Source organism: Solea senegalensis, linkage group LG20 (assembly GCF_019176455.1).
Source record: "Solea senegalensis isolate Sse05_10M linkage group LG20, IFAPA_SoseM_1, whole genome shotgun sequence".
In the NCBI taxonomy this organism is placed as follows: Eukaryota; Metazoa; Chordata; class Actinopteri; order Pleuronectiformes; family Soleidae; genus Solea; species Solea senegalensis.
This window is the reverse complement of record NC_058039.1, coordinates 9,779,488-9,806,322: the sequence shown is the minus strand read 5'-3', so window position 1 is coordinate 9,806,322 and position 26,835 is coordinate 9,779,488. Positions and strand designations below refer to the sequence as shown.

General features: G+C 39.6%; 1 protein-coding gene across 3 annotated transcripts in view; it reads right to left on the bottom strand.

Moving 5' to 3' along the window:
- vps50 (VPS50 EARP/GARPII complex subunit) overlaps positions 1-26,835 on the bottom strand; it is a 95,650-nt gene that overhangs the window by 68,562 nt on the left and 253 nt on the right. For all 3 annotated transcript variants that reach the window (XM_044052608.1, XM_044052606.1, XM_044052607.1), the window contains exons 2-7: positions 26,387-26,455; positions 15,713-15,835; positions 14,811-14,882; positions 7,331-7,384; positions 841-911; positions 310-427 (exon numbers count right to left, since the gene is read on the bottom strand). In XM_044052608.1, the coding sequence (XP_043908543.1) occupies positions 310-427; positions 841-911; positions 7,331-7,384; positions 14,811-14,882; positions 15,713-15,835; positions 26,387-26,455 (507 nt within the window). The remainder of the gene's footprint in view (positions 1-309; positions 428-840; positions 912-7,330; positions 7,385-14,810; positions 14,883-15,712; positions 15,836-26,386; positions 26,456-26,835) is intronic.

The following is a 26,835-nucleotide window of genomic DNA, read 5'->3' as shown; positions in this document are numbered from 1 at the left end:
GGCATGTAAGATGCATCACACAGGATGCTGGAACAGTCTCTGCAGTGTGTGGCAGCCACATTGGTGTCCCAATTTAATTTTCTAGCTAATCCAAGACCAAAATAAAAAATAAAATCCATGCAGAGCTGTAGAATCAAACAGCTCACAGTTAACTGGGACAGCTTTAGGAAAACTCTAGCAGGCAGGTGGTTGTCTGGTCTTCAGGGGCCAAACCCCAGTCTCCCTTTACACTAAATCAACATACTGTAATACATTTCTAAAAAAAATATAAGTCACATTACATGGGATTACTTCTTAAGTATATTTTACCAGTGTCTTAATGGTCCTCAGAGACTTGAGCAAGCCGGTCAGCAGTTGTCGCCTTCTCTGATTGGCCAGTAAACCCAGGCTGGCCTCTGTGAATCCCTCTTTCGCCACACTAAGTTGTCTGCATGACACAGTTCAGCAGGCATGAAACATTAATACAGGTAGTAATGGCCCTTAACTGATAAAACTATGATTTATATGTATCTTTCAATAAAAAAATTTGCAAAACTTTGAGACAAATTCACAAACACAATAACACTGAGGGAAATACTACACTGTGTGCTGTTTTGCGATCAACTACTACTACCAAAAAGGGAACCCGAAGAAAAGACACACAATAGAACAGAAAGTGTCGTGAATGTGGGCGTGTTGTTGACAGCTACTTCATTTCCAAAGAAAAGCAAGATCATTTGTGACCGTATTAAATGAATGACAATAAAAAGAAGAAAAACAACGTCATTTACGATAAGTGAAAACAATTCATACGCAGACGCGACTTGACTGTGTGTAGATGGTATAATAGAGTGCCATTACCTCCTCGCGTTAGTGCAAATGACAGCTGCCAGCTGTAGGTTCGTCTGTAAGGCTGTCACTCTTTCCAGTTCCTGTGAACAAGAACTGAGTTAGTGGTAAAAAAATAAAATAAAAATAAAAAAGCTTCCTGCTGTAAAACATTTCTAAAGTTAGATTTTACAGACAGTAAAGCATAAATCACTGGTGGGAAAAGTGTCGTCCCAGGAACAACTTTCACAACAGATAATCGAACAGAACCTTCCTTTATTGCAGAGATTTGGTCATGAGAAAAGGCTTTTTGGCCACTGTGCTCTCAGAGCTCGGTTATTATACAGCTTCAGTGACTCCAGTACAGAACAAACACACCCACAGTAGGTTTTATTTGCGGCTTTTCTTGTCCTCGTGATTTACCACATGTCAATCCTGAGGTGGTAGATGTTTGCTCTGCTCTGATCTTGCTCTTCACATGCTGTAGCGCTCCTTTCAGTGTTAATGGGAAAAATGTATCCATAACACTGTCGAGACATGAAACTGCTTTGTATCAACCGAATACTGTCGGGTGGGGGGGTGGGGGATTCATTATCACCAGTCATGATCAACAACATCAGCGTGGCACTTCTGTTGCACCAGGTACAAGACGATCCCATTCAAACCCGTCTGCCCTTGTGATCCCGAGTCCTCAGAGCAATTCTCTGTGGGTACATGCGTTGTCAGAGTTTTACCTTCACTTGGGTGCCATGGAATTAAAGCTGTTAGCACAACATTACAATGCTTACAAACACTTGATTCCAAATACTGACTCTCTTTTAAGAAAGGTTTGTTCATGGCCAAGCCAACAATATATAATCAGGAGGCGGCTTAATTCACACCTTTGACAAACACCTTGAACACTTTTGTTTTTCACTGACTATAATCAATCTCTGACTTAATTAATTAATGTTAACAGTCTGACATTTTAGGAAACGCTAATTTGCAAGTGTGATGAAAAGATTAATGTCAATGTCTGTACACTGAATGTAGAATGGATACCTCAGCTTAGCAGGAAAACTAAACACATGAAGAACGTTAGAAAACTGTTGTTCTTACGTAACAGAATATTTCTCGACACATAACACCCCATAAAATGACAAAGCTTCCTTTTTAAATCTAAATTTAACAGATACAGAGCTAGCTCTTTCCTCCTCATTCCCAGTGGGGTTTTTTTTTTACCTTTATCATTAATTAGATTAGGGATGGGACGATACCACTTTTTTGTGTCTGATGCCGATATCACAAAGTCAAGTATCTACTTATACTGACTGATATTTAGTCCGATACAGTCATTTTATACCATTTATGAACATATGAAGCTTATGAGTCATTTCAAAGACACAATTCTCCAGCTGTGTAACAAATATTGTTCTCCCAAAAAGATGAAATAAACAGCCCAAACATGACTGATTTTTATTTACATTTATACAGCCTGTGCATAGTGAAGCATATGACACATGGGAGTTTTTGAATTGTACCGCTACCAATCTGATTCCAATCCCTAATTTAGGTTACACTTAGATTTGGATTCATTTAATCGATTATTAATCGATTACGAAATTAATCGACAACTATTTTGATAATCGATTAATCGGTTTGAAGCTTTTTTCATGATTAAAACAATATTTCCGATTGTTTAAGCTTTTTAAATGTGATTATATTTTCTTAATATCTTTGCTCTGTATAACAAAGAAATCATTAAAAGTTAATCATTTTGATTTGTGGACATTTGAGAACATCATCATTTCCAGGTTTGCCGAACACCGATCAACATTTTTTTTTAAGGTTTTCTGATATTTTATGGACCAAGCGATTAATTGAGAAAATAATGAACAGATTAATTGATTATGAAAATAATGAACAGATTAATTGATTATGAAAATAATCGTTAGTTGCAGCTCTAGTGTATAGTACACTCAATGAAAAACATGAATGTAATGTAAAATGTAAAACCACAGGGTGCCTTTGCTGGTCGAATACTTTAAAAACAATTGTCACAGTCACTACATGCCAGCCATATTACTGTTTCTTCTTAGGACCCAGCAAAGGAATAATTCAGAGACAGGATACTGATTCGCATTCTCGGAAAGGCGCAGCCACGTCCAGAATAATACCTTTTACAAATGTGAGCCTCTGTGATGGTCACCCCTAACCTTACAAACATCTTGGGATTGATGCACACCATGTCTAAGACATTCATCATTTACTTCACCACACAAACGCACTCAGTCTCCAACCCTTGTTTTGAGCCCAATTATTAACAGGCAATGCACTACATGTGGCACACAACCCGTGTCACAAGGTATGAATCTTTCAATGCAATTATAGGCAAAAATCCTCACAGCAAAAGAAGTAAAACAAAAAAAAAAAAACTGGCAACAACACACAAAGAGCTTCTAACATGAAACATACTGACACGCGCTCAACATGCTGAGTGCTCACATGTAGCCTGAGGCGCCAATTTGTTGTTACACGTACGGTATCCATCCTGGCTTTAAGCTACATCTAACCTGACAGGTTCAATCAGTTTGGCCTGGGTAAGAAGAGGATACATTATCTGTGCACACTGGTGCACATGGACAGTTAGATTTTAGCGGATAAAAAAGGTTAAACATCAGGTTTGTATGAGGGGGATGAACTTAAAAAAAAATATATAGCACAGGAAAGGCTGAGTTCTCCTACCCAACAACACACAAATAAATGTCCGGTAGGTTGTTGTATTATTTATTATTATTACTTATATTACTGTACACATATAGAAAAGTTGAGTTTACGTGAGTGCAGAGTAGTGATACAACCTGACTCTGGCGTGGGAAGTGAAGGTCAAGGAGGAGATGTTCAGTCCCTAAGGAAAATAATCTTTCTGAGCTTCTATATTCAAATTTTCACACGAGGTGCTTGCCGTGACCCTCCAGCACATTGATTATGCATCGGCTCCCTGTCAACCATCCTGCCTACACATTCTAACAATAAGCTACAGTTCCCTTTTCAATAGTAAAGTGAATGGAAACAAAGATGAATGGCTTTAAGGACATCCATGTGCAGGGACTCACAGCTGGGCTTGTTGTTGTTTTTACATACAGTGTATTTATTTAAACACATTTACCTAAAGGTTATGTGAGGATAAATCTGTACACAAACTAACAACCTAGCCAGATCCATTATCTGTGAATTATACACTCCCCCAATGACACGGCCTTTTGACCGGCATGTAATTGGCAGGTACAGTATGGCCATCAAGGTTGAACCAATTACTAACCTCTCTTCTAGATCAGTGCGAGGTGAATGGAAACAAAGGTGCCAGCCTTAACTGTGATGAATAAGTGTTTCCATTGGGAAATAATGGAATACAAGTCCAAACCTATTCTTTTGAGTCACCCGGCCATGGCTACCCGGTGCTACTTCATTACAGCTTGTTCTCCCACATGAAAATCTCAATTTCCTGACATCTAAAAGGTCCTGCAGTTTGGGCACTCAGGTCTAAACTTCCGAAGACTCATCTCTTCTTGCTACATGGCCTTCAGCTCTGGTTGAGCAAAGATGACCTTGCTTTTATTGCGCACACATCCCTTATTGTTAAGTGACTTCTTTGCATGTTCTTCGAGTTTTTCTTCGTGCTTATTTATTTCTGATTTTATTTGTTGTTCAGATTTGCAACACCATGGTGGCAAAAGAACGAGGGACCTAAAACATGTACACTGTTGATAAATAATCAGATGTCCATAAATGAGTGATACTAACGATCTCTGTAACCTTCAAATCCACAGAGGTCCAGTAACATAGAGTTACCCAGCAGACACGGATGATAACAGAAGAGGGATAGTCACTCCACAGCCATGAATCACATCAGATTTATGGCGCAGCCTCACTTTCAAACCTTAAGGCACTAGTGTATGTGTCAGCACGATTCACCGATGTGTTGCACATAGCCAAGCACTGGGGAGATGTGGCATTGTGCCCCGTGCCTCTGTGTCTCTAACTATGCATTTGATGAAATGTCACACCGAGGAGATACAAAACACTTTGGAGAAAAAGATGGTGGAGAAAACAGTAGACAGAAAACAGAAGAAACACCTCAGAAAGAAGCAGATGTGCAACCAAAAACACAGAACCTCAAGAGAAGCCTCGGGCTCCCTCCACACCAACACTCACGTTGAAGTTTTCAGCACATTACTTCTGCTACCTTTACACTTCGGAGATTGTGAACATCTGAAAGTAAGACTTGTATCAAAGTGTATAATATATCTAAAAGACTGGCTTTTTTTAGATGTGTAATGGTCCTTTTTCCAGCACCAGAAAGAATAAAATTTGATCTTTATTATATATATATATTTATAGTGTATGTTCCTTTCAAGTTAGCCTATTTGACCTTATTGTTTGATACTTCATTCTTGACATCTGCCCATTGTGTTTTGTTATGGTTGTGCTGTCATTATCAGGTTAAGTGTAAAGTCTCCTCTCCTCTGGTGCATGCAGGGGAATCACAGGACTAAATGTGGGATGAGAAGAGTCAATTTAAAACACCCCTGAAATCCAATAAGTCCTGCTGTCATTCGTAAACTGCACAGTTACAGCGAGGGTTATAGGAAACAATAATCAATTTGCTATTCGGAGACTAACCTTCAGATGTCTTAACAGCTAACAGTACGAGCCCTTCAATTCCATGCATTCATTTTGTCATGTGTCTGACGAGACAGATGAGGGTTGTCAATTCGAATGAATCCCCAAAAAGCTAAACCCTTTAATCAAATCCAACACGCAAAGACTCGAAAATACAGATGCAAAAACACTTTATGGATTGAGGATCTAACGATAGAGCGACAAATAATACAATTTAAGACAAACAGGCGTGATCTGGAGAAATAGTATGCAGTCACACACATGTGACAATAAATTCTGAACTGTGTTGTTTGATATGGTGTTGTCATTCAATATTATTAAACTTCCAAAAAGGAAGCATCTTTGAGGTTTGAATGGTCGAGTATGTCGCACCGAATGTGTAATGGCTTACTGAATATGAAGTTCATTATTAAAACGATGGTTCATTTCAGTTTGTCGCATCATCACGCCCATCGAAAAGGGGATTTAATCAAATGCGTTTAAGTTCAGAAGTGAACCATGTTATGAATAAAAACTATTGTGTATTTCAGCTACTTTCATAACACGTCCTTTACATACATTTTTTAAAGTCATTTCAGTAGTTTTTTAAACAATTACAGCTGTAGGGAGTAGCTCTTGAATACAAACAAATGTCTGTTACATTCAAACCACTGTCAAATTAGTTTACAGAGTACTGATTAAGCCTATCATTACTCATAACATTCCCCTCCCTCAACCCCCCATACCGCTGCTCTCCTTGTTCACAGCCTTGTCACTTCTCGCCTGGACTACCATTTCTCTACTCTCCTCTTTCATCTCACTCTCAAATCCCTCCGTAAGCTTCAAAGGGCTCAGAATCCTGCTGCCCGCGTCATCACCAGAAACTCCCTCCATCCAGCACATCACTCCTGTCCCCTCCAGCATCTCCATTGGCTCCTGGTTACGTTCCATATTGAATTCAAAATCCTCCTGTTAACATTCAAGGCCGCTGACAAACTTGTCCCTCCATATATGTCTGAACTCCTGCATGTTGCCACTCTCTCGTCACCTCCGCCTGTCTCACTACCATGCTCCCCGGCTCTGGAACTCACTACCACCCAAACTAAGAAATATCGATTCACCTCCACTCTCCACACTCAAAACCCATTTACTTAAGACAGCATTTTCGCTATGATTCTCTATTGCACTGTAACCTGTTTCTTTGTATCTTGTGTATTTCTTATGGTTTTGTTTGACTTTTATTCATTCTGTGGTGTCCTTAAGGGCAGAAAGACGCCTATAAATAAAATGGATCATAATATCATCATCATTATCATTATTATTATTAGCTCCACACAACTCTGTATAGCAGTGTCTGTTTCTGTGTCTCCCTCGACATAACCATGCTGCACAGAGTGACTAAAACTGACTAAAGGTAGGGCAGAAGCACAACAGCTACATAGTGCTGGTGAAGTAAAGCAAGATGGGTGTTCAGAAGTGGATTCTACTGCTAAAAATAAACCTGGACAATCAGCAGGGCCGCACAATCAATAACAAGCACGATCTTGGTTCCTCATGATTAAATGAACATGATCATCCCATATTGAAAATGCCTGTTCTAACTTTAGAGTGCAAAGCAAATCAAGCACTCTCCTTAACAACTGCCTGACCAAGTGGCTGCTGCCACTGCTGCTGTTCCTGCACCATGCAGCTCCAAGTTTCCAGGATGTAGTCTGAATGAGAACTGCTTCGATAACAACACAGATAAACAACACATATGTAACTTAGTGAAGTGACATTCAAATTGTGTATGCGTGTGGGAAAAGGGCAAAGAGAGTGCTGAAGCTTTTAGGGGCCTGAGAAAACTCTTTAATCTGGTCATGGATTCACCCTGAGAGCTTACCTTGACATAAGCAGTCTGTTTCTCCAGAATAAGATCTGCAACCTTTTTAGAAACCTATAGAGAGAGAGAAAGAGAACAACAGTTCATATGACAAAAAAGAACATTAAATAAAACTAAAATTTTCACCTTGTGCTTGCATTACCCATGAACTTTTAAGTTCAGGTCATCCCAACCTTAACCTCTGACCACCAAATTCTAATTAATTCATCCTTAAGTCCAAATTGACTTATGTGCCCAATGTAATGAATTTTCTTCAGGGCACCCCTGCTATGTGTGAGGTCACCATGACCTTTGACCACAAAAATCCTAGGGGAGGGAAATTCCTGAGAGATCACATTCAGAAAAATGGGACAGAAAGACAGGCAACTGAGAGACATAATGCATCTGGCCGTGGCTGCTGCCAGCACACAGGCATAAAAAGAGAGAAAAAACATTTTGATGTTGTTCCAAAATGTCAACGTGAAAACTGTTGCGGCAGTTTAATCTTGCTATTGAGAACAGAGTAAGAATAACAATCACTGGCCTGTACTTTAAGTGCAATATCACAATAGACTTTTCTGAGAGAGTCCCTCTGTCTCAGGTTCATCTCATTTGATGTCTTTCTCAATAGCATGACTCTTGTTTCTTGCAGAAAAGTCTCTGCTTTCCACTGGGTTTTCGAAGGTTCTTTCCTCTCCTTTGTGTTTTTTTTTTTTTTTAACCAGGCTGACTCACAGCTGAGGTGAAACTGTAATTATTTAAAGAGCATGTTCACAAGACACAGTATTAACACTACTAATAACACTCTAGTACAGTCACTAGATCAGTGTGACCGCAAGGTAAGAGTGTCCCTGCTTTTGTTTGAGAAGAAAAAAACATGTGAATAGCAATTGATCTGAATCATGGCATGACCTACACCTAAAAGCCCCTTACACAGGGTCATATACAAGGTCGACACCTTGTCGACCTCGTCGCCTGAATGTGTGAATTGTTACTTTGTTTTTTTTACCAATGAAACCTGTGTATATATATATATGTACATATATATACGCACATATATGTATATATACATATATACATATGTATATACATATATATACATAAATATATATATATACATACATTTTTTCTTCTTTTTTTTAAAGGTTTCACTGACACATTACCTTGTTTCCTTCAAATCTTAAACATATTGAATACTCAACTATAACAGAATTATTATTATTATTTTAGCAGCATCACATGAATGCAGATTTAACGAGTATGAAATCGGTATTGAAAACCACTGCATATTGAAGTGACTTTACTTAGTTGTGAGTAAATAAAGAATGTCATTTTAGAGTGTGTTGTTCCTGCGACTGACCAGCACCTGTATGTTTTTTGGCTGTGCTGTGTTGTCATTTGTGACGAGGCAGACAAATGTGATGTATTACTTCCTATCCCGTGTAAAGTCTAGAAAGCAATGCATCCTCCATTTCCCCACAATGAAAGGCAATAAACTGATAAAACTGTCACTGTATCTCTGACGTGCTAGAGCCCCAAGCTTGTAACAAGGCCTTTCTCTTACCCTTGTTTTGACTCAAAAACACAAGCTGAATCAACCCTGATAATAACTAGGTTTTCTCAGTTCAAGATGTTACACAAAAGTTTTCACAGGCTGAGTCACACCCTTAACCACACTTAAATTGGGTTTCTAGTGTTGCACACAAATCTAGTTAACATTACAAATAGTCATTTTAAATAAATGCTAATTTATGCTGAGTGAGGGCTAATTTCATGTGCTCAGTCTGTATCATTTATTTTTTTTGGGGGGGGTGATTTCACTGTGAAATTAAAGAATTAACTTTAAGTTCAAACATTTCAATCTTCCTACACATAAACGAGGACAGTAACACTCTTCAGTAAATTTGACTAACAAACTTTTTTCTGACAACACAGGGAGCAATATCGTCTACAGTGCAGTGCAGGTGTACAACGGTACACGGTGTGTGTGTGTGTGTGTGTGTGTGTGTGTGTGAGAGATGCTTCCACTGGTAAACATGTGGAATATGTGTGGAAGAAGTAGCTTCCACAAGCGAATGATTGACCCACAATGATTCACAGAGCTTTTTGCACAAAAACAACACAACACAACCTGAAAAAAATCCACTGACTTTAACAAAAGAAATTAACTTTTGAAGGAGTGTAAGAGTTTAAACATGATAGCAACCCAGCTATGGGGTAAAAGATACAATTCTGATTTTGTCGGGCATACATTGAGATTGTGATTTGATATGCACTCTAACCTTTTAAGTCAGTTCAACATTTACCAAGTGAAAGTGATTCTAACATGCATGTACTACAACATAGAACAAACAAAGATAGGACAATTTAATTGCAGCATTTGTGGTGTGCTAAATTGTGCCATTTCAATTTAAAAAGGATTACTTGTTCAGCTATTGCATCATTTCAACAAATGCATCATTTCCTATAGGGCAGGGGTGTCAAACTCATTTTTGTTCAGGGGCCACATACAGCACAATTTGATCTCAAAGGGGAGTAAAAATAGTAAAATAATAACATAATAAACTATGAACCCCTTTGTTTTTTCTCCTTTGTTTTACATTTACTGAAGGATAATTTTACAAAACATGAAATTTCTTGAGAAATATAAGTGCAATTTCAACAATATCATGCCTAAATTTACTATTTACACAGCACACTGGATCTATAAAAGGCACAAACATTTAGTCCCGGGTATCTGGAGCATTTGACATTACATTTAGATTAGTGGGAAATTTTAACAAATTCATCCTGTGGGGCGATTGGACCCTCTGGCGGGCCGGTTCTGGCCCGGCGGGCCGTATGTTTGACACCCCTGCTATAGGGACTCAAGAAACTATAATGCGCCCTCAGGGAGGGAAAAATTAGGAAACATGAGGCGAGTCAAAGGAGAAGACAGACTGCCTTCTGCAGCTCATACACACACACGGCAGGAAAAAAGATAACAAATACAACCTTAGGTGGTGACTGTGACTGAATATGTTTAGCGAGCGAATGCTTATTAGTAAGTTGATTGTACATATAGAAAAACAGTGGCTTTATAATTAATGTGTCTGAACAAGAACAATTTTGCCATTTCTTTCAGGTGTTAGCAGAGATGCACAAGGCAATTAGAGCTAAATGATCTCGTACTCATTACCACCTGGTGGCAGCGAGCAGTGAGTATCAAGCAGCTAAGAAATGGAGATGGTCATTCTTTCTGATTAAGGATCCTCAGGACCAAGCGTGCATTTAACAGCGAGTTACCAGGGTTTCCACTGTTACAGCAGAGTGATTTAAATAGCAGCGCCTCGCCTTGTGACAAGGAATAAGTTGTTTGTGATGCAGGTGTGTAACTAAGTGCATTCAGACTCCACTAAATGGGAAGTTGGTCTGCTTCACCGCCTTTCTAAATACCACTGTGCAAGTCCATTTTTCACACCTTACATTACCTTAAAATTCCACTACACAGTGGGACGTCTCGTCAGTCTGATTTAAAGGTTGCATTATCGTTGCTAACGTTTAAAAAAATTACAGAGTGGAGGGAGATTATTCATTACTGCTGGAGAACAGACAGTCATCACTTGCTTTCAAGTTTCATAAAAAATGTAATATGTTCGTCCAAGTTATTCACATAACACATCTCTCCATCCAACACTCATACATACAAATTCACTCAAAGACGCGGTACACAAAAAGGTACCAAGTGTGATGTAGGTACTTTATTGTGCTCATGTAAGTAAATTGTTAGGGATATAAAATGTTACAGTCTGTTCAGCCTTTGCCTTTGAAAGAGATATCAGCCAATAAAACCATGTGTGTTCACATTAATTAAGGCTCCCTAGGATTTGTATGTTGAGATGGGAATTATGGCAACCACACAACAAAACTGTCTCTGAACCCTGACATTTTTCTTGTGGGCCCAAGTCTCACAGCGCGAAAAGGCAATTAGCCCTGAGACTAGCCTCTGCCAAGTGTGTCTGACATGTCAATTATGCTTGGACACTGTGGCAGAGAATAAGAAGAGAGGAAAAGGGTAGTTGTTCTCTTTCCCCATACTAAATGGTGCAGAGCAGCAGTGAAATTTAAAACCAGTGTGAGTGACATAAATTTACAAAAATAATAAATGTTAAAAAAAGAAATGGTGCAGTAGTGCATCATTTTTGTTTTCCATCAAAAGTACCCATGTCCTCACTAGGACACACAGGCGCACACACACCCCACACATATACACACACTGAGTTCCATTCGTTTGGACAGCCTAACCAAAGCCTTATTCCTAACCTTAACCATAACCTGCTAATGCCTTACCCAATTGAAACCAAGGACCAGGTTTTGGTCTCCATGAGAACTACTGGCCTTTCTGTATGGAGATTGCATGTTCTCCCCCGTGTGAGCGTGGTTTTTCTCCAGGTATTCCAGTTTCCTCCCACAGTGGAAAAACATGCAGAGAAAATTGTACCCTCTAGATTGACTGTAGATGTGATTGTGAGTGTGAATGGTTAGCGACATGTCCAGGCTTTTCACCCTGTGGCAGCTGGGATTGGCTCTAGTGGCCCCGTGACCCTCATGTGGAGGATAAAGCGGTGGACAATGAATGAATGAGGACTACTGGTTCTGACAAGGTCACTGTTTATGCCAACAAAAGGTCCTACAGTGCTAACAAATACCCACTAACCTCTTTAGTACTTTAACGGTGTCACAGATCAAGTGTGGGAAGACCCTCCACAACATCTGCCAGGAGACAACCTCATGATGAGGAACTGAATGCACTATTATTACCTCTTCAAAGAGTTACTTTCTATTTCACAGACAGACGACTACATTTGTATGATCTGTGTGGGTGTGGGGACTCAGTATGCAATCTGCCTAACTAGAGGAAAGACAGGCCTTCAATAAGAGGCAACAGGAGATCTGCACTATTGTCATGAACTGCAACATGCTCACAATCATCCACATATTATAGCTTGACAATATGAGTATATCAGGTCAGATGTATGACTCCATCTTTACCAGTATCAAATACTGTGACTTTGAAGAGCAAGAAGACCTGGGTTTGCGACCCTGTTGGAGTTTGCATGTTCTCCCCATGTGCATGGGTTTTCTGGGGTTCCTCCCATAGTCAAAAACATGCAGATTTTGGGGATTAGGCAAATTTGACACTCTAAATTAGCAGTGAGAGTGAATGGTTGTTTGTCTCCATGTGGCCCTGTGATGGACTGGTAACCTGTCCAGGGTGTACACCACCTTATGCCCTATGTCAGCTGGGACTGGCACCAGCATGTAGAGGATAAAGCAGTAGATGGTGAGTGAGTGAATGAGTGAAGAAAAAACAAGAAAGCTTCAACTCACAAATGGCCACAGGAGTAATCTCCGTGTCCTAGTGCTTATGTTTGAATTTTTCTAGTGGATGGACGAGAATAGGATGAAGAGAAAACATAATTCCTCTGGCGACAGCTGTCATTAGCACATTAGCTTGAAAACAAAACAAATCAAAAGAGGAATAAGTTGAAGATATTTTACAAAAGCCTCAGGGAAATGAGGTAAACTGGTGAGAGTGTTTGCTTATATAGACTGAGGATGGCAGGTTTGCACTGATAAGCATGCTGAGAAACATAACAGTGGATTTTCTGCTTGACAGCTCACTGGACCAATTACCATGGCTATTCCCACTAGGTGCCTGCAGGCTCACGGCCAGAGAGAGAGGAACAGAGAGGCAGACGGGGTATGTGCGAAAGAGTGTTTGTGTACTTTCATATTTCACTTGCTTTTAGGCCTCAAAGACCTTCTCAACTCAGCAGACAGCCCTGTGAGAAACTGACAAGCATATAAAAAGAAGAGGATGTATAGGAAACCAGGCATTTGTGATAAAAGAAGAAAGTTATAAGAGGAGGTGCATCGGAAATAGATGTGGTAAATTCCAAAAAACTACAGCTACGGGAAACGGGGAAACAAGCAGGTTCAAAAGTACAGAAGCCTGTTTGGAAGAAGCACGAGGGACTGTTGGGATTAAGGGTGCAGAGGTAGGAAAGAGCAGCTTTCTTGCCCATGTGTCTCTATAAATAGACGTCGTTGACAGGCTGGCTCTCCAGTTTGAAGCAGTGAGTACCTGACTGACCTCAGAGTGATGGCCACAGTGGAAATGGCCCTGCTGCGGCCACAGGAGGAAAACTATCGGCACATAGTCATGAACAGGAGGATGTTGACAACACTCCTCTTGATCATGGAAAACATTTCCCAGCCCAGTGTTTTGGTTAGCCAGAGGAATACTTTCAGCCTCACAAATCCTCCATTCAACACACCACAGGTGGTACCTTCCTCCCTGAGGCCATCCAGCTTAAATTCTACCCCTCCATCAGTCATCAGTGTTGACACACATTTCTATTTCCATTACTTTTTCTGAACCTTTTCCTTTCTTCCCTAACCCTAAACCATATTGTGGTTTCTAACTTAGAATCATGTCAAACTTATGTTTGCACTTTTATTTTACTTATATAATATTATTTGTTTACTTGTTTGCTCTATCCATCCTTCCTGAGTGTCTATCAAGGTAATTTATGTATTTATGCAAGTCATTAGCATGTTTGTGGACAAAGCAAAAACTCTAGCTACTGTGTGGTCAGTCTCTGTCTCCAAACTATAATAATACATTTCATGGTATTTCAGTCCATTATGCTTATGTTGGGCCTCATGTACACTCTCCATGGTGTAATGAAGAATGTTGTCAAAGCGATTTGTAGTGTAATTTAATAATTACTAATTTAATTTAATTTATGGAGGTGTTCAAGGTCAAGAACAAACTTTGGATCTCCACATTTGATCTAATTTCAGTCAGCTGGGATTTGCTCCAGTTCCCCCCTTGACTCACAGTGTATAAAGGGTATAGATGATGAATGAGGGAAAAATTACAATTATTCCTGTTATTATCATTTTTGGAGTGGAATTCACACCATCAGCAAAAACAAAGAATAACTGAGGCATCAACAACACCGGCCAAAGCCAATCTAAACTCTCCATTGACAAGCCTTTTCCGGGACTCATGGCGGCATTATAGGTACTTCATCAGCAGATAGTGTTATGTTCCATAACAACATTAAGGACTGTACTTCCATGCTGGCACCAATTCCTTAAACTGTTGTTGATGAAATTACAACAGCTGAATTTCAGCAGATTAATCCCCATGACAACCGGGCTTTAATACCGTCAAGATGAATACTGTATGATGCAGTGGAAAGCTTTGGAAAAAGCTGCTGAGTGGACCTAATGGTGCTTTTCCATTACACAGTTCTCGGTTCTACTCGACTCGACTCGGTTTGGTATCAGAGACGTCATTTCCCATTACTTCATAGTAATCGTTTTATACGTGACAGGTTAAGTTTAGGTCAACGATGTGACACTTTGTTTACATTGTTCAAATGAATGAAGAATAGCTGTGCAAACCTGTGTGTGTGGAGAGACAAAGAGATAAAAGAGTGATACATACTGCTGCCTGTTGTCTCTTCAGCTTGTCTCTATGCTCCTCCAGCTCCAGCAGATTCAGCTCAAGTGGAAGCTTCTATAAACACAAACACAGGCACACAACTTTGTTGACAACACCTCCTGCAACACAGGTGAAAGCATGAGAGACATTTGCTGTCACATGCATAAAACACAGTCCGTCAGACACGTACGTGCCTGTCTACCACTCAGTGTAGTCGTCAAACCAGAAAACTGTTCAAAGTAGAACTATGGCAGCATCGATTTTATGCTGCTCGGAGCCATAGCAGGGTTTTCCCTTATTTTAAGAGAGCAAGTCTTTAACTCTGGAGCATCAAAATGTTTCTCATTCCCCATTCAAAAACAAAAAAGATCTTGCTCAATAAATACAATGCAGATCATGAGCTATATTATTTGAGAAGGCAGAGGATATTATTTAGTAAACAGCAAACAAACTCAGCTAGGAAAAGAAGATATTATAAATCCAGGGCCCAAAGGATGATAGGTAATTACTTTCCCCTTGACTGAGAGTCTCATTTCAGATGGTGTAGCAAAACCAAGATAAATCTAATGAGATTTCACTCCCTTCTCCTGTTGAGCAGATGCAATCCATCAATCTGGACGTCAACGGTGTGCATGCAGCTCAGGAGAAGAGGAAGAGACAGCAACTCAGGTGAGAAAGGACTTTAACTTTGCCAATCAGTTGAGCTCCATAGGACAGGAAACCATATTTAGAAATGCAATACTGTTGTTATCAGAATTACTTAAATGGGGGAGGTTTGCCTGGGGGTTTTTCCCCCCCCAGAGTGGGTGTGGTAACCTCCGTGGTGAATATGTTGTCATCATTTTAGAGTTGTGCTTATTCAGCCAGAAACAAGTGCTCAGTCATTCATACGGCGAGTTTCTGACCTCCAGTTCGTGCTGCACCATGTCGAAAGAGTCGTTGGAGAAGTAGACCTCCTCGATGCTGTTGATGATCTCCTGCTCTGCCTGGGGGTCAATGGATTGCTCCCTCAGTTCCCGCAACTCCTCCTGAAAGATGGTGAGTCAGACCAAGAAAGATCATCTTAAAATTCATATTCCAGCAATTCCAGACACAAACAAAATGTCCAAAAAGGATAATGACATCATTTCCTGACTGATGACTCAACAAATGAAAAAGTGAAAACAAAAAAAAAGTAAAGGAATATAAAAAATGAAAAGGACAACTGATGTCAGGGAAAGGAACATTAACGGACGATGATAGAGGATGGAGAAGTACAGAGGAGTTTAAAGCAAGGGTGAAGGTGAGGAGAGGAGAGACCAGAATAAATGAGCAGGAGAACAAAGGGCAAGAGAAAGAAGATGTGCGTAGTGGGAAAGAAGTTGGGGAGAAAACATTAATCACATTAATCATGGGATTTAGGAGGAGATTGCAGCGCATTTCGTTGGGCAGCTATCACAGGGATAACAGACAGCCTTCAGAGGAAAAAGAAAAAGAATGACCAAATAAATTCAACCACACTTCCCCTTCAAAGCTTTCGCTAAGAGACGGAGCTTCATTGATTAACATTCGGTGCATCTATCAGGGCTCATTGCTGTAGTCAGTCTTTAAGATGAAGGGCTTTAAAACCACATCCCTCCTGGCTGCTTTAATTAGCCACGATACACTCACAGGTGAATAATAAAGTGGTCGCTCTGTTAGCAGCATACAACAAGGGAAAGTTGAACACCATGGTAACTAGAACACAGGTAAAACTCAATATAGTGCACTGTGTTATTTTGTATTTGTGTGGTAAAGTTGTGCTCCAGTCCCATTACACCAAACAAAGTGGCTGTACAGCGGATGCACCCATTGCTCATGATCTCACAAAGCAGTGCATAATATTTTATCCTCTAAAAAAAACAACAACGCTATGCCTTCAGCTCGCAAAACCAATCTAGGCCCAGTCAAGCAACTCTCTCAAGACACACTTGTACTAAACACTAACTTCAGCCGTTTAACGTGTGTAAATATGGGGTCACTGAATTCCCACAGCACTTCAAAAAGTCACCACACTGCCGTTTTGACACCTTCTTCGCCTTTATCAAATGATTGCAGTGGCTTTCCATTGGGATACTGCACTTAGTCGTATTGCAATTCCAAAACATTACCGTTAATAGTGCAGCTTTACTGCAAGGTCGCATGGAAATCGCTGACCCCACACAAGGACAAATTCAAGATTTAAAAAATTATAACGATACAGGGAAAATGAGTAATACTGTAAATATGTTTGATTGTTTTCATAAAGGTCAAAAAATGAAATTTCCCCCCCCTCCCCATCATAATTTTATCATCTTTTCACATTCAGGAGGAGCGTTTCAGCAGGTTTTGCATAATCGTGCAAATAAACACATAACCCCACATACTACATTTCCTATACAAAGAAAACGGCTTTGTACGTATGTCCAGTGCTCTGACTGAGAACGCTCTACATATGTAAGCTTATGCCGAGTCTAAATTGTTGCTATTTTCAGGGATTCAGCACATTATGACACTATACAATAGACTGCAGGGCTTTGGGAGGACATGAACCAAAATAGATGTGGAATTATGGGATAAAAAACAATCCGCATGCCCCTATATGTATCCATTAAATATAGGAAAAAAAATCACAGTATCTCACATATACCTCGTGCGATTGCAGACACTGATGAAAACGCGTTGTTACACACCTGCCTGGGCACAAATATTCTCCATGCAACTATCAGGAAGAGGCATGCAGCGCGGTGATCGAGTGAACCACCCATGTAACTGAATCAACTTCTGTATGGTGAAAGCGTATCGTGCTGGGGGACACTTCTACAGTGGCAACACTTTGATGTCTGCAGAAAAACTACACTTCATTTTAAGTCAATTACACAAAGAGATTTATTATACTCCATTTAAAATGCGTTCTCTGTGATTAAGAAGGTGTAAATGAAGCACTAAAATCGGTTTTAACGCATGTGTTTGCACGAGTGCGTCTGCAAGGCACACATCTCCAGGCAAGTGTGTATGTCGCTGTTTAAAATGAAGAAAAGGAGTGTGGGTGGGTGGGGGGGACTCTGCGAGGGGAAATGTGTGGGTGAGTGCGTGACATTGGCAAGGCGGGGTAGAGGCAGGAGGTGGGAGATCACGCTCTGAAAGGGGTGGGTGGGAAATCAGCTCAAATGAGAGGCAAAACCAAGATGGGAGGAGGAGGTGGGGAGTTTGGCGGATGACTCATCGTTAGCAGAAGTTGAAGCAGAAAGAAAAAGGACTGAGGGATGAGGGATGAGGGATGATGAAACGAAAGACAATGAGTCTCTCCGTGTGAAGACAATACAGTACAGAGTAATTCACCTCTCCTGTGTCCCTGTCCTTCTCTTTTCTTTCTCTCTCTAACTCTTCATATGCCCTCCTCCAATGTGCAAAGGTCCAAATATCTTTATGTGAATGACTCAGTGAGAGTCCACCTTGAGAGAATGATTCCCTTCTCTGCATGCGTCTGTGTAGGCAGCAAAAAAACAACAAAAAAACAACAAAAAAACAGATGTCCCTGTGCCCCGCGTATGAAACCCAACATCAGCCGCTGTGAAGCTTTGATCAATTTTCCGCTTTGAAGGATGAGGGACAAACAAAAACCACCTTAACCCCCGTTCCTGTATGCAAATGAACTAAATTCTCACCTGGTTTTGAAAAGCTAGACGTCTATTTGAATCCCCCAAAAAAAGGAAGGGTGGGGGGGGTGTTAAACAAGCCTCGTCAAATAATAATCAAAGCAGATATTTCATGGAACGTGGGAAATTAAGTGCAGGGACGACGACAACAACAACGGTGCAGGACAACGCGGCACGCTGATAAAATAAAGAGAGTGAATACACATTTAGGAGGTTCACGGAAAATCCTGCGAGAGACACGACAACAACCATTAGGGCCATTTATTTCCACGATGAAATCATTCATTACATGAGCAAATCAAAACCTCTTCCTGTAATCAGGGCTGAATATGTATGCACGTATGCAAGGCTAACCGGGTGTATACCCTCATCTGCTATTTATTAAGGCTTTAACACCGTCGTCTTGTGGGACATTAGGACAAAATGACAGACGTGTATACTCCTTTATGAGCGATGTTTGTTTCATAAATCTAAAGGGGTTTAAAGCTGTGTATTCAACGTAACATGACTTTTGTCATGTTGCTCTTGAAGGAAAATTACGCTGCATAAATAATTACTGTGATTGAATTATTGCCCTACAGCTGACAGTCTAATGTCTAGGCTTTCAGGCAAACCGTCAGCTGCCAGTTTGACAGATATCATTACCATTGTATTGTCACTTGCAAGATTACGTTTCAGTTAGATGTTTTTCTTCATGCCCAACACAAGTGTACTCTGCATTTGTGGTCTTGTGCATTTACGTTAGGAAATTAAAGCATAATCTGGCCGTTGGAAGCAAATTTGAACACTAGCTTTTCTGTGAGATAAACTCAATCCTCATTGTCCCAAAATTTATGGCAAATAGTGCACTGTAGATCAGGCCATGCACTCAACCTGAGTGAATCAATGTTGTAACAAGAGGACTTCACACTTAAGACTCAAATGAAGAATAAGTAAACTAATGGTGACCCCTGCTGGTGAGAAATGGTGCCTGCATGAACCTGCAGCAGGAATTAAATCCTAAGGTATTTTTCCCAACATTTCCCCTTTGAAGTTTAAAAAAATCTTAAATGTTTCACAGCATCATACAGATTATGTATTTAACTGTGTGTAGGATTTAGCTGAAAGTCTCATCTCACCCCTTCCCTTCCAAACATATAGGAGGACCTACGGAATTCTTCATTTATTATCATTAAAATCAAAAATGATGTTTAGTTTGTCCAATAAAAACATGTTGGTGCAACTTGATGGATAATGAAAATGGCAATTCATACATTCGGGTGAAAGTACGCTCAGTATACTGGTTTTATATTCCATTTCTCCAAACAGCTGACAGGTGAGAAACAAACCAATGTTGTCATCCAATGATATCAGCTCTACTTTTGGCTACATTCCCGCATCAATAGGAAACCCCAAATATCTAGTGCAGCAATTAATATAGAGAGAGTTAGTCAGTATGAAGGGTTTGTGCTAATGATTAAAAGGCTTGTTGATTTGAACGCTGCATTTCCACACAATAATGGTGACGCTAATGAGGGAGAACAGAAATCACGTACCAGGATCTAAAAGTGACTTGCATGGGGAGTTGAAGGGAACTGGATTGGAAAGTCGTGAAAGAGGGATTGTTGGTTTGTTTTTAGTGTGAACCACAAAGCAGCGTCGACAATATCAAAGTGGTTGAATGTTTGGCATTATTTAACGCGTTTATTTTTTCTTTCGACGTCTCCCTCTGCAAATCAATATATTCCAAGGTTGTGATTGTAATTAGTTTTCTAGAACAAATTAAACATGTATAACATTATTTCCCCCTCCCACAAGACCTTTTCTGTGAACCTTTGAAATATTCACACTCTTGGGCAAACTTTTTTCTTTTCTTTTTTTTAAAGTCAACTGTGATTAAACTCAACTCCCTGCCTAGATTAGCATGTGTTCATGCAGAGGACATAAGAGGACACTGCAGCAGGTGAACAGGGGGGATCAGATGTTTTTTTAAGAGATTGGTACCCCCTGAGGTAAACTGTTGCTAAAGGCAATCAAATCAAATGTTCCACTTCAACAACCCATTATTTTATTCATTTATTTATTTATTTTAAAAAATGGCCTGTGGCAATTTACACAGACTTCTGAAGTTCATCAAACTGTCCCCCCCGCGCACGGCTAAACAAATCAGACTCTTCTGTTGAAGAACATAATACTACAACCTGTTCTGGGCTTAAATACGGTAGGTTTTTCATTTAAGGTCAAACAAGTAACAACAACAATTATTCAACAATTATGCATTTGAGTTGATGCAGCTTTGAAACGAAAAGCCAGAAATTAATTGAATGTGCAATTCTAAATGTGAATATCTTCTACGGCTCTTTAACATCACCGTTTAGTTTCAAGTTTTGGAGAATTTGTTATGTTAGCTTATGTTCATGTGGTTAATCCTTTAACACCGAGTGTATCACCGATGACGGCATTACCATAATTATGCGGCGGTTTGCATCAGAAAATTTCCAACCGTTTCTGAAAGCTGAGAATTTGTACGTCAAAGCCAATGTGTGGTTATTACGGTAATTTCACTCGCGCTGTTCAAGGAAGCTGGAGAATCAGCGTCTTTGTTTTTGGCCTGATTTTGCACATTGAGAGACAAAGACTCAAAAAATATATTGTAAATATGTTTGATACTGTTCAAATTTAACATGTAAAAGTTTTTCCTAAATACATTTTTTTGTTTTTCTTCATTTTTAAATTGTTAATACACCATTTTAACAGGCAGTAAATTGTAAATAACTGCCAGATACTGAAAGTTATTTTGGAAAAATGGGCAAAAGCCCTTAGTTACAGGACATTTTCTGGCCCTTTTAGACAGACATTCTGAGGCTTAGGTTTTAAAGGGTTAATTTCTGAAGCCGTTTTCAAAACAAGCTTTTGTCTCGGGGAGTATATGGAAATGATTGATTTCTAACATAACAGATTATTCCTTTATTAGTCAGACATCCTCAAACACTCAAGTGATGCGACTCCCAAATAATGACTTGACAGCATCATCCGTCACTCATTCCCTGCATCCTCTGCCCACCCCTGCAGTCAGCCAGATGTCGCTGTCATGATTATAAATGATGTGAATCACAGCTCAAATGGTGGGAAGCACACGAATGGCTCCAAGCGTTATGCATCATATCAAGTATCATAATAATACTTACACAAAGTCAAGCACCCTACAACACAGACCGGGGCGTTAAGTACTGCAGTGTTGCCCGCAGTAGCAGCAGTGGTGGTCACGGCTTTGTAATGAAAGGACTATTTTACTAAGGCTGGGACAATATGCTTTAGTCACTATAATATCACTGTATCAGTGAACTTCAGTGCCACTTAGATGTGTACTGCAAGTCTGATTTATTGCAATTCTGCAAGAACTGCAATTCATTCAATTCAATAATAGCATCATTAATAATAAAATAAATGGTATAGATTAAAGTGTTATAGCCTCCTATATAGCCTACCAAGTGTTTACTGAGCTGTTCAATTAAATTAAATTAAATTAAATTAAATTAAATTAAATTAAATTAAATGCTGAGGCCAAAATGAATCGAGCATCTGAAAACAGAACCCAGCACAAATGTGAGTCTTCAAATCTAAATGGAAACCCTGGACTGCAAATAACACTGATAAAGAAAATGTCCAATACCTAGGAAATTAGTAGGGCCGAATGATTTTAAATAAATACTGAATTACGATTATTTTGAAATTGCAATTGCCATCTCAATTAGTTTCCAGATTGATTTTATTATTTATTTATTATTATTTTAATTGTTTTTAAATGTCACTGCTCCAAAATGGTGGAATGAATTACTTTGGCACATCAGGCACATCGACTGACTTCCTGTCTTTAAGCCCTCTCTAAAAAAAAAATTTGAGGTTTGAGATGTTCGCTTTTACTATTTTTTTAGTGTTTAAAAAAAAAAATATATATATATACATATATAATTTTTTATATATATACACATATATACACACATATTGATTGAAACTGATTGAAGTTGTCCCTTCCATTTACCTTTAATCAAAAAGAGACCCTGAGTTTTAGTTTGCTTAAGCTAAAAAGACAAACAATGGCATGTGTGTTCATTGAACACACTGGTGAAATATGTGAAACCTTTGTAGTAAATAAGGTAAACCCTTCTTTGGCAGCAATAACCTATAACTTCTTCAGTTCAGTAGCTTTCAGACTGTATTTTGGACCTTTCTTAGTGTTGAACAGCTTTGTGAAATTACCCTGACATTAATTATCCCACAAGAAACCACAATAAACATGGGATTCAACCTCCCATCCTGGAGAGCAGCTTCCTCCATGGTGTGTTGCCATGGACACCGCAGAGATGTTAACCAGCTCAAGTGACTCATATAGAACAAAGTTTGTTGGATTCCTATATTTGCAGAGCTAAATCTTTACCATTACCGACAGTTTGTCTAACTGAGGACTGATGCACAAGTCTTAACTCTCCAGAGTTCTTGACTGTAACAGATGCTTGAAAACCATCTCAAACAGATGCTTGTTGAAAAGCAGAAAACCAGAAATGTTTTTTTATGAATCACAGTAGCTCTAACAGCTCCAATCTGGTTTCATCGCATGAACTCGCGACTCAAATTAGCTTCTGTCGATATCATCAGCCAAGGGTAACACATTTACTTCTTACACCACCCGTACTGCGATTGTCTGATATACATATTTAATATGAAGATAAACAGCACGGCAGTTGTTAATGTCATCTGACCACATTAAAAGGACAAATAACTGCAGCTAATTACGGGACTCACATCAGTATATTAACATGGGTGCTAGCTCATTTCCTGGAAGGAAATCCTAGTTTTATTTTGGATGCTTCCATTATTATATACAAAAATATATATTATTTGCACACAGAAATTAAATTATTCCACAAAAACCAAACACTACCAGGGTCCAAATATATTAGCCCCCTTGAGAACTGATTTTTTTATTGAGGCATAGCACAAACCACTATTCTCAAAACTTTTAAAAATCAAGTTAAAAGTGAGGGTTACATCCCTATTTACACACAGTATAAAATCTTTCATAAGGGTTTGAGCTGTCACCTGAGAAAGCATCGTGCCAAAAACAAAACAAATCAGTGTAGACTAGAGAAAGAGGATTGTTGATGCTCGCAACGCAGGAGGACGTACAAAGTCATCACAGCGTTGTCGATAACTGGAGAGAGAATTCAAAGAGAGCCACACAATACAGAACAAGCCTGGCAGAGGTGGGAAGCAAAAGATTTCAAACACTCTGGAAAGAAAACTGGTGAGAGACGCGTCTCAAATTCTGGTCCAATTCTTATCTCTTTTAACACCACACATCCTCATATTACATTAACCAAAGAAATCGCTCATGATAAGACACACAGCGATTCTTGTCGGCCGTGAAATTCAAAGGGGAACATTTCTCCCCTACAACGGCAAAAGGGTGTTAAATTACTGCAAATCCAGTTTGTCCACATCAAATTATGTCAAACCCAAAGCCAGAGGGAGGCGTGCGACATGCGTCCCGTGAAAAGGATCACATCTTTCCCGAGGCACTCCCATCTGGTAAAGTGAAGGCTTATCTTATCGGAGCTTCATCTGTGTCACGAGAGGTTTTCTACAACAAGTCCAGCAACAACACTGCACTATTGTCTAGTATAGAATCCTATCATTCAATAACCGATAGATTAACCGAGTACAATGCCATATGTTGTCGTCCATGAGCCTGTATTTGCTGTTCATTATGAGAATAATAACACGCTTCAGCCTTTCAAAAGACGCAGTTTGTGTTAATTACACACACACACAGGTGTCTTTTTACATGGTGGCAACAGCACTAAAAAAATGATGAAGATTTCAAGGCCAAGCAAAAAAAAAGAGCTCCCTGAAAAGTGAGGAATTACATGTCGGGTTGAATCAACCGACACTGTGAATAAACCAACCTTTCAAATGTTGCAACATTAACAGAAGGTCAGCATTTTCAAGCAAAGTCAAAGCCCAGCAAGCAACAAGCAGTGCACTGAGGTGACGGGAAGTGAGTGACTTTACATCACTGTAGACACAGTGTGCCACTTGGCTCCGTCTCCCCATGACAAATTGACTATGTACAAGTGTATAATGACTAATGCTTCCTGTGAGTAAGCATGACTGATTACGTTTTCCAAAACGCCACCATGCAAAGAAATGTTACAATATTGTACCAGCAGACCGTGTTTCACACCATCGGTGCTGGGACTGATGTGAAATGTGTCCTTAAGTGATATAAATGGGGGGCCTTCACTCTTTGCACACTTCTGTTTGGGGGAAAACCTGTGGGAGTGATGTGACTGCTGAGTTGTACAGAGAGGACTTTCATATGTATTAAGTAACACAAAGCAGCGTGGACAATTCAGCAATTTAACAACAATGTTGAATGGAAGACAGTAGCTATCAACTATTTAGAATGTGGATACATTATGAGCTGCAATTAATAGTTTTAAATAATAGTTTGATATGGTACACTTAAGATTTGTGGATTCAATATCACAAAATCTGCCACAGTCTACGTTTATTCTGTTGCCTCATGGCAAGAAAGTCGCCGGTTTGAATCCTTTCTGAGTTTTCTCCGGGTAATTCGGTTTCTTTCCACAATCCAAAACATATGTAGAGGTTAATTGTTCCCACTAAATTGACCGTAGGTGTGAATGTGAAATTGAACGGTTGTCTGTCGGCCCTGCGATGGACTGGCAACCTGTCCAGGGTGTACCCCACCTTTTTGTCCTATGTCAACATTGTAAATAATTCATATTCTCATCCTAGCATTAAATTACAGAGTAATTCATATTTTTATGGCGCAATATGATAATGCTCTATCATTTGGTCACTCTATTACACAGTGAATGTCGAAAAGAAACTAATAAATATCTGTGAGAAAATTGATATTCACAATATAACAATATATAATTCAGAGGTCTGCATTCGATATCAAACGCTATTATAACGTCTACGTTTACACATTATGTGTGCAACCTCACTCATCCATGAGTATTTCTGTTGTTGCATACCTTGAATGTCTTTAGATATTTAGTTATTATGTCCATATACAATAGTGGGTCTAGGTCAGAGGTCTCAAATTCCCCCACTCGATTGCATGCGGGCTGCCACTTACTGTAATATCAAGTTATAATGAGAACTGGCTCACAACCTCCTCCTCCTCCTGTAGCTACATTAGACAGAATATAACACTAAATATGATTGTTAGCTATTGACATGAACAGTGAGCAATATGTTCAATAATAATAATAATACCTAAGGTTACATGAATCACACTTTTAAATGTATTTAGTAAAATGATATGTATATGAGCATGTTTACTGTTTTTATTAGGTTATTCATTTTTGATTTCACTGTGTATCGTTCCATAACATAACACTTTTATTTTGAAATCCTGTGAAATATCATCACAAATATCGTTATTGCATTATTGTGATATGATAACAACATGCAGATTTGGGGATTAGACAAATTAGACACTCTAAATTGACCGTAGAGTGTGGATGTGGCCCTGTGATGGACTGGCGATCTGTCCAGGGTGTACCCTGCCTTTCGCCCTATGTCAGCTGGGATTGGCACCAGCAACCACCACAACCCTCATGTGGAGTATTAAGCAGTAGTGAGTGAGCACTATGCCAATATCATATTTTTGCCGCACCAGACCTCTGTGCCATATTTCCAGAGTTTTTATGCATGTAAACCCCCTCAAAAATGACCGCAAAGCCAGTGACCCATTCAGGGTGTACCCCGCCTTTCGCCCTGTCAGCTGGTTGGCACCAGCGACCCTCATGTGGAGGATAAAGCGGTGGAGGATGGATGGATGAATGAATGAATGAATGAATGAATGAATGAATCATTAAAAGGAAATGAGTGCAACATAAACATTACCTTGCTCGGGATCCTCAGGTTCTCTACAGGACTAAGATCTGCCATGCTCTCCTGAGGACTTTTCAGACCCTGTCAAAAAAAAAACACACACACAGAATCACTGTTACAGCCACATCACAAAACTTGTCTTGTCTCCAATTATAACATGTCCTACGGTCTCACATAGCTTGTTCATCAGTTTCCAACTATTTACAGTAAAACAATGGAACAGACGGGCATGTGTCTGTAGTGTCGAGTGTAACGTTGCTGCTGTGTAAACTGAGAACTTCCCTGTCGCCCCGTGTCCACTGTTGTCGTGCTTCTACAGGTAAACTCTCACAGCTACAGCACGTATATGGCTGCTCGTTAACGTGCGTTGTCTTTACGCGAGACAAACGGCTGTTCTAGTCATTATAGGCGGCTGTTTTTGACCAAGAACCAAACGACGAGCTGTCAAATTAGCCTCGTAG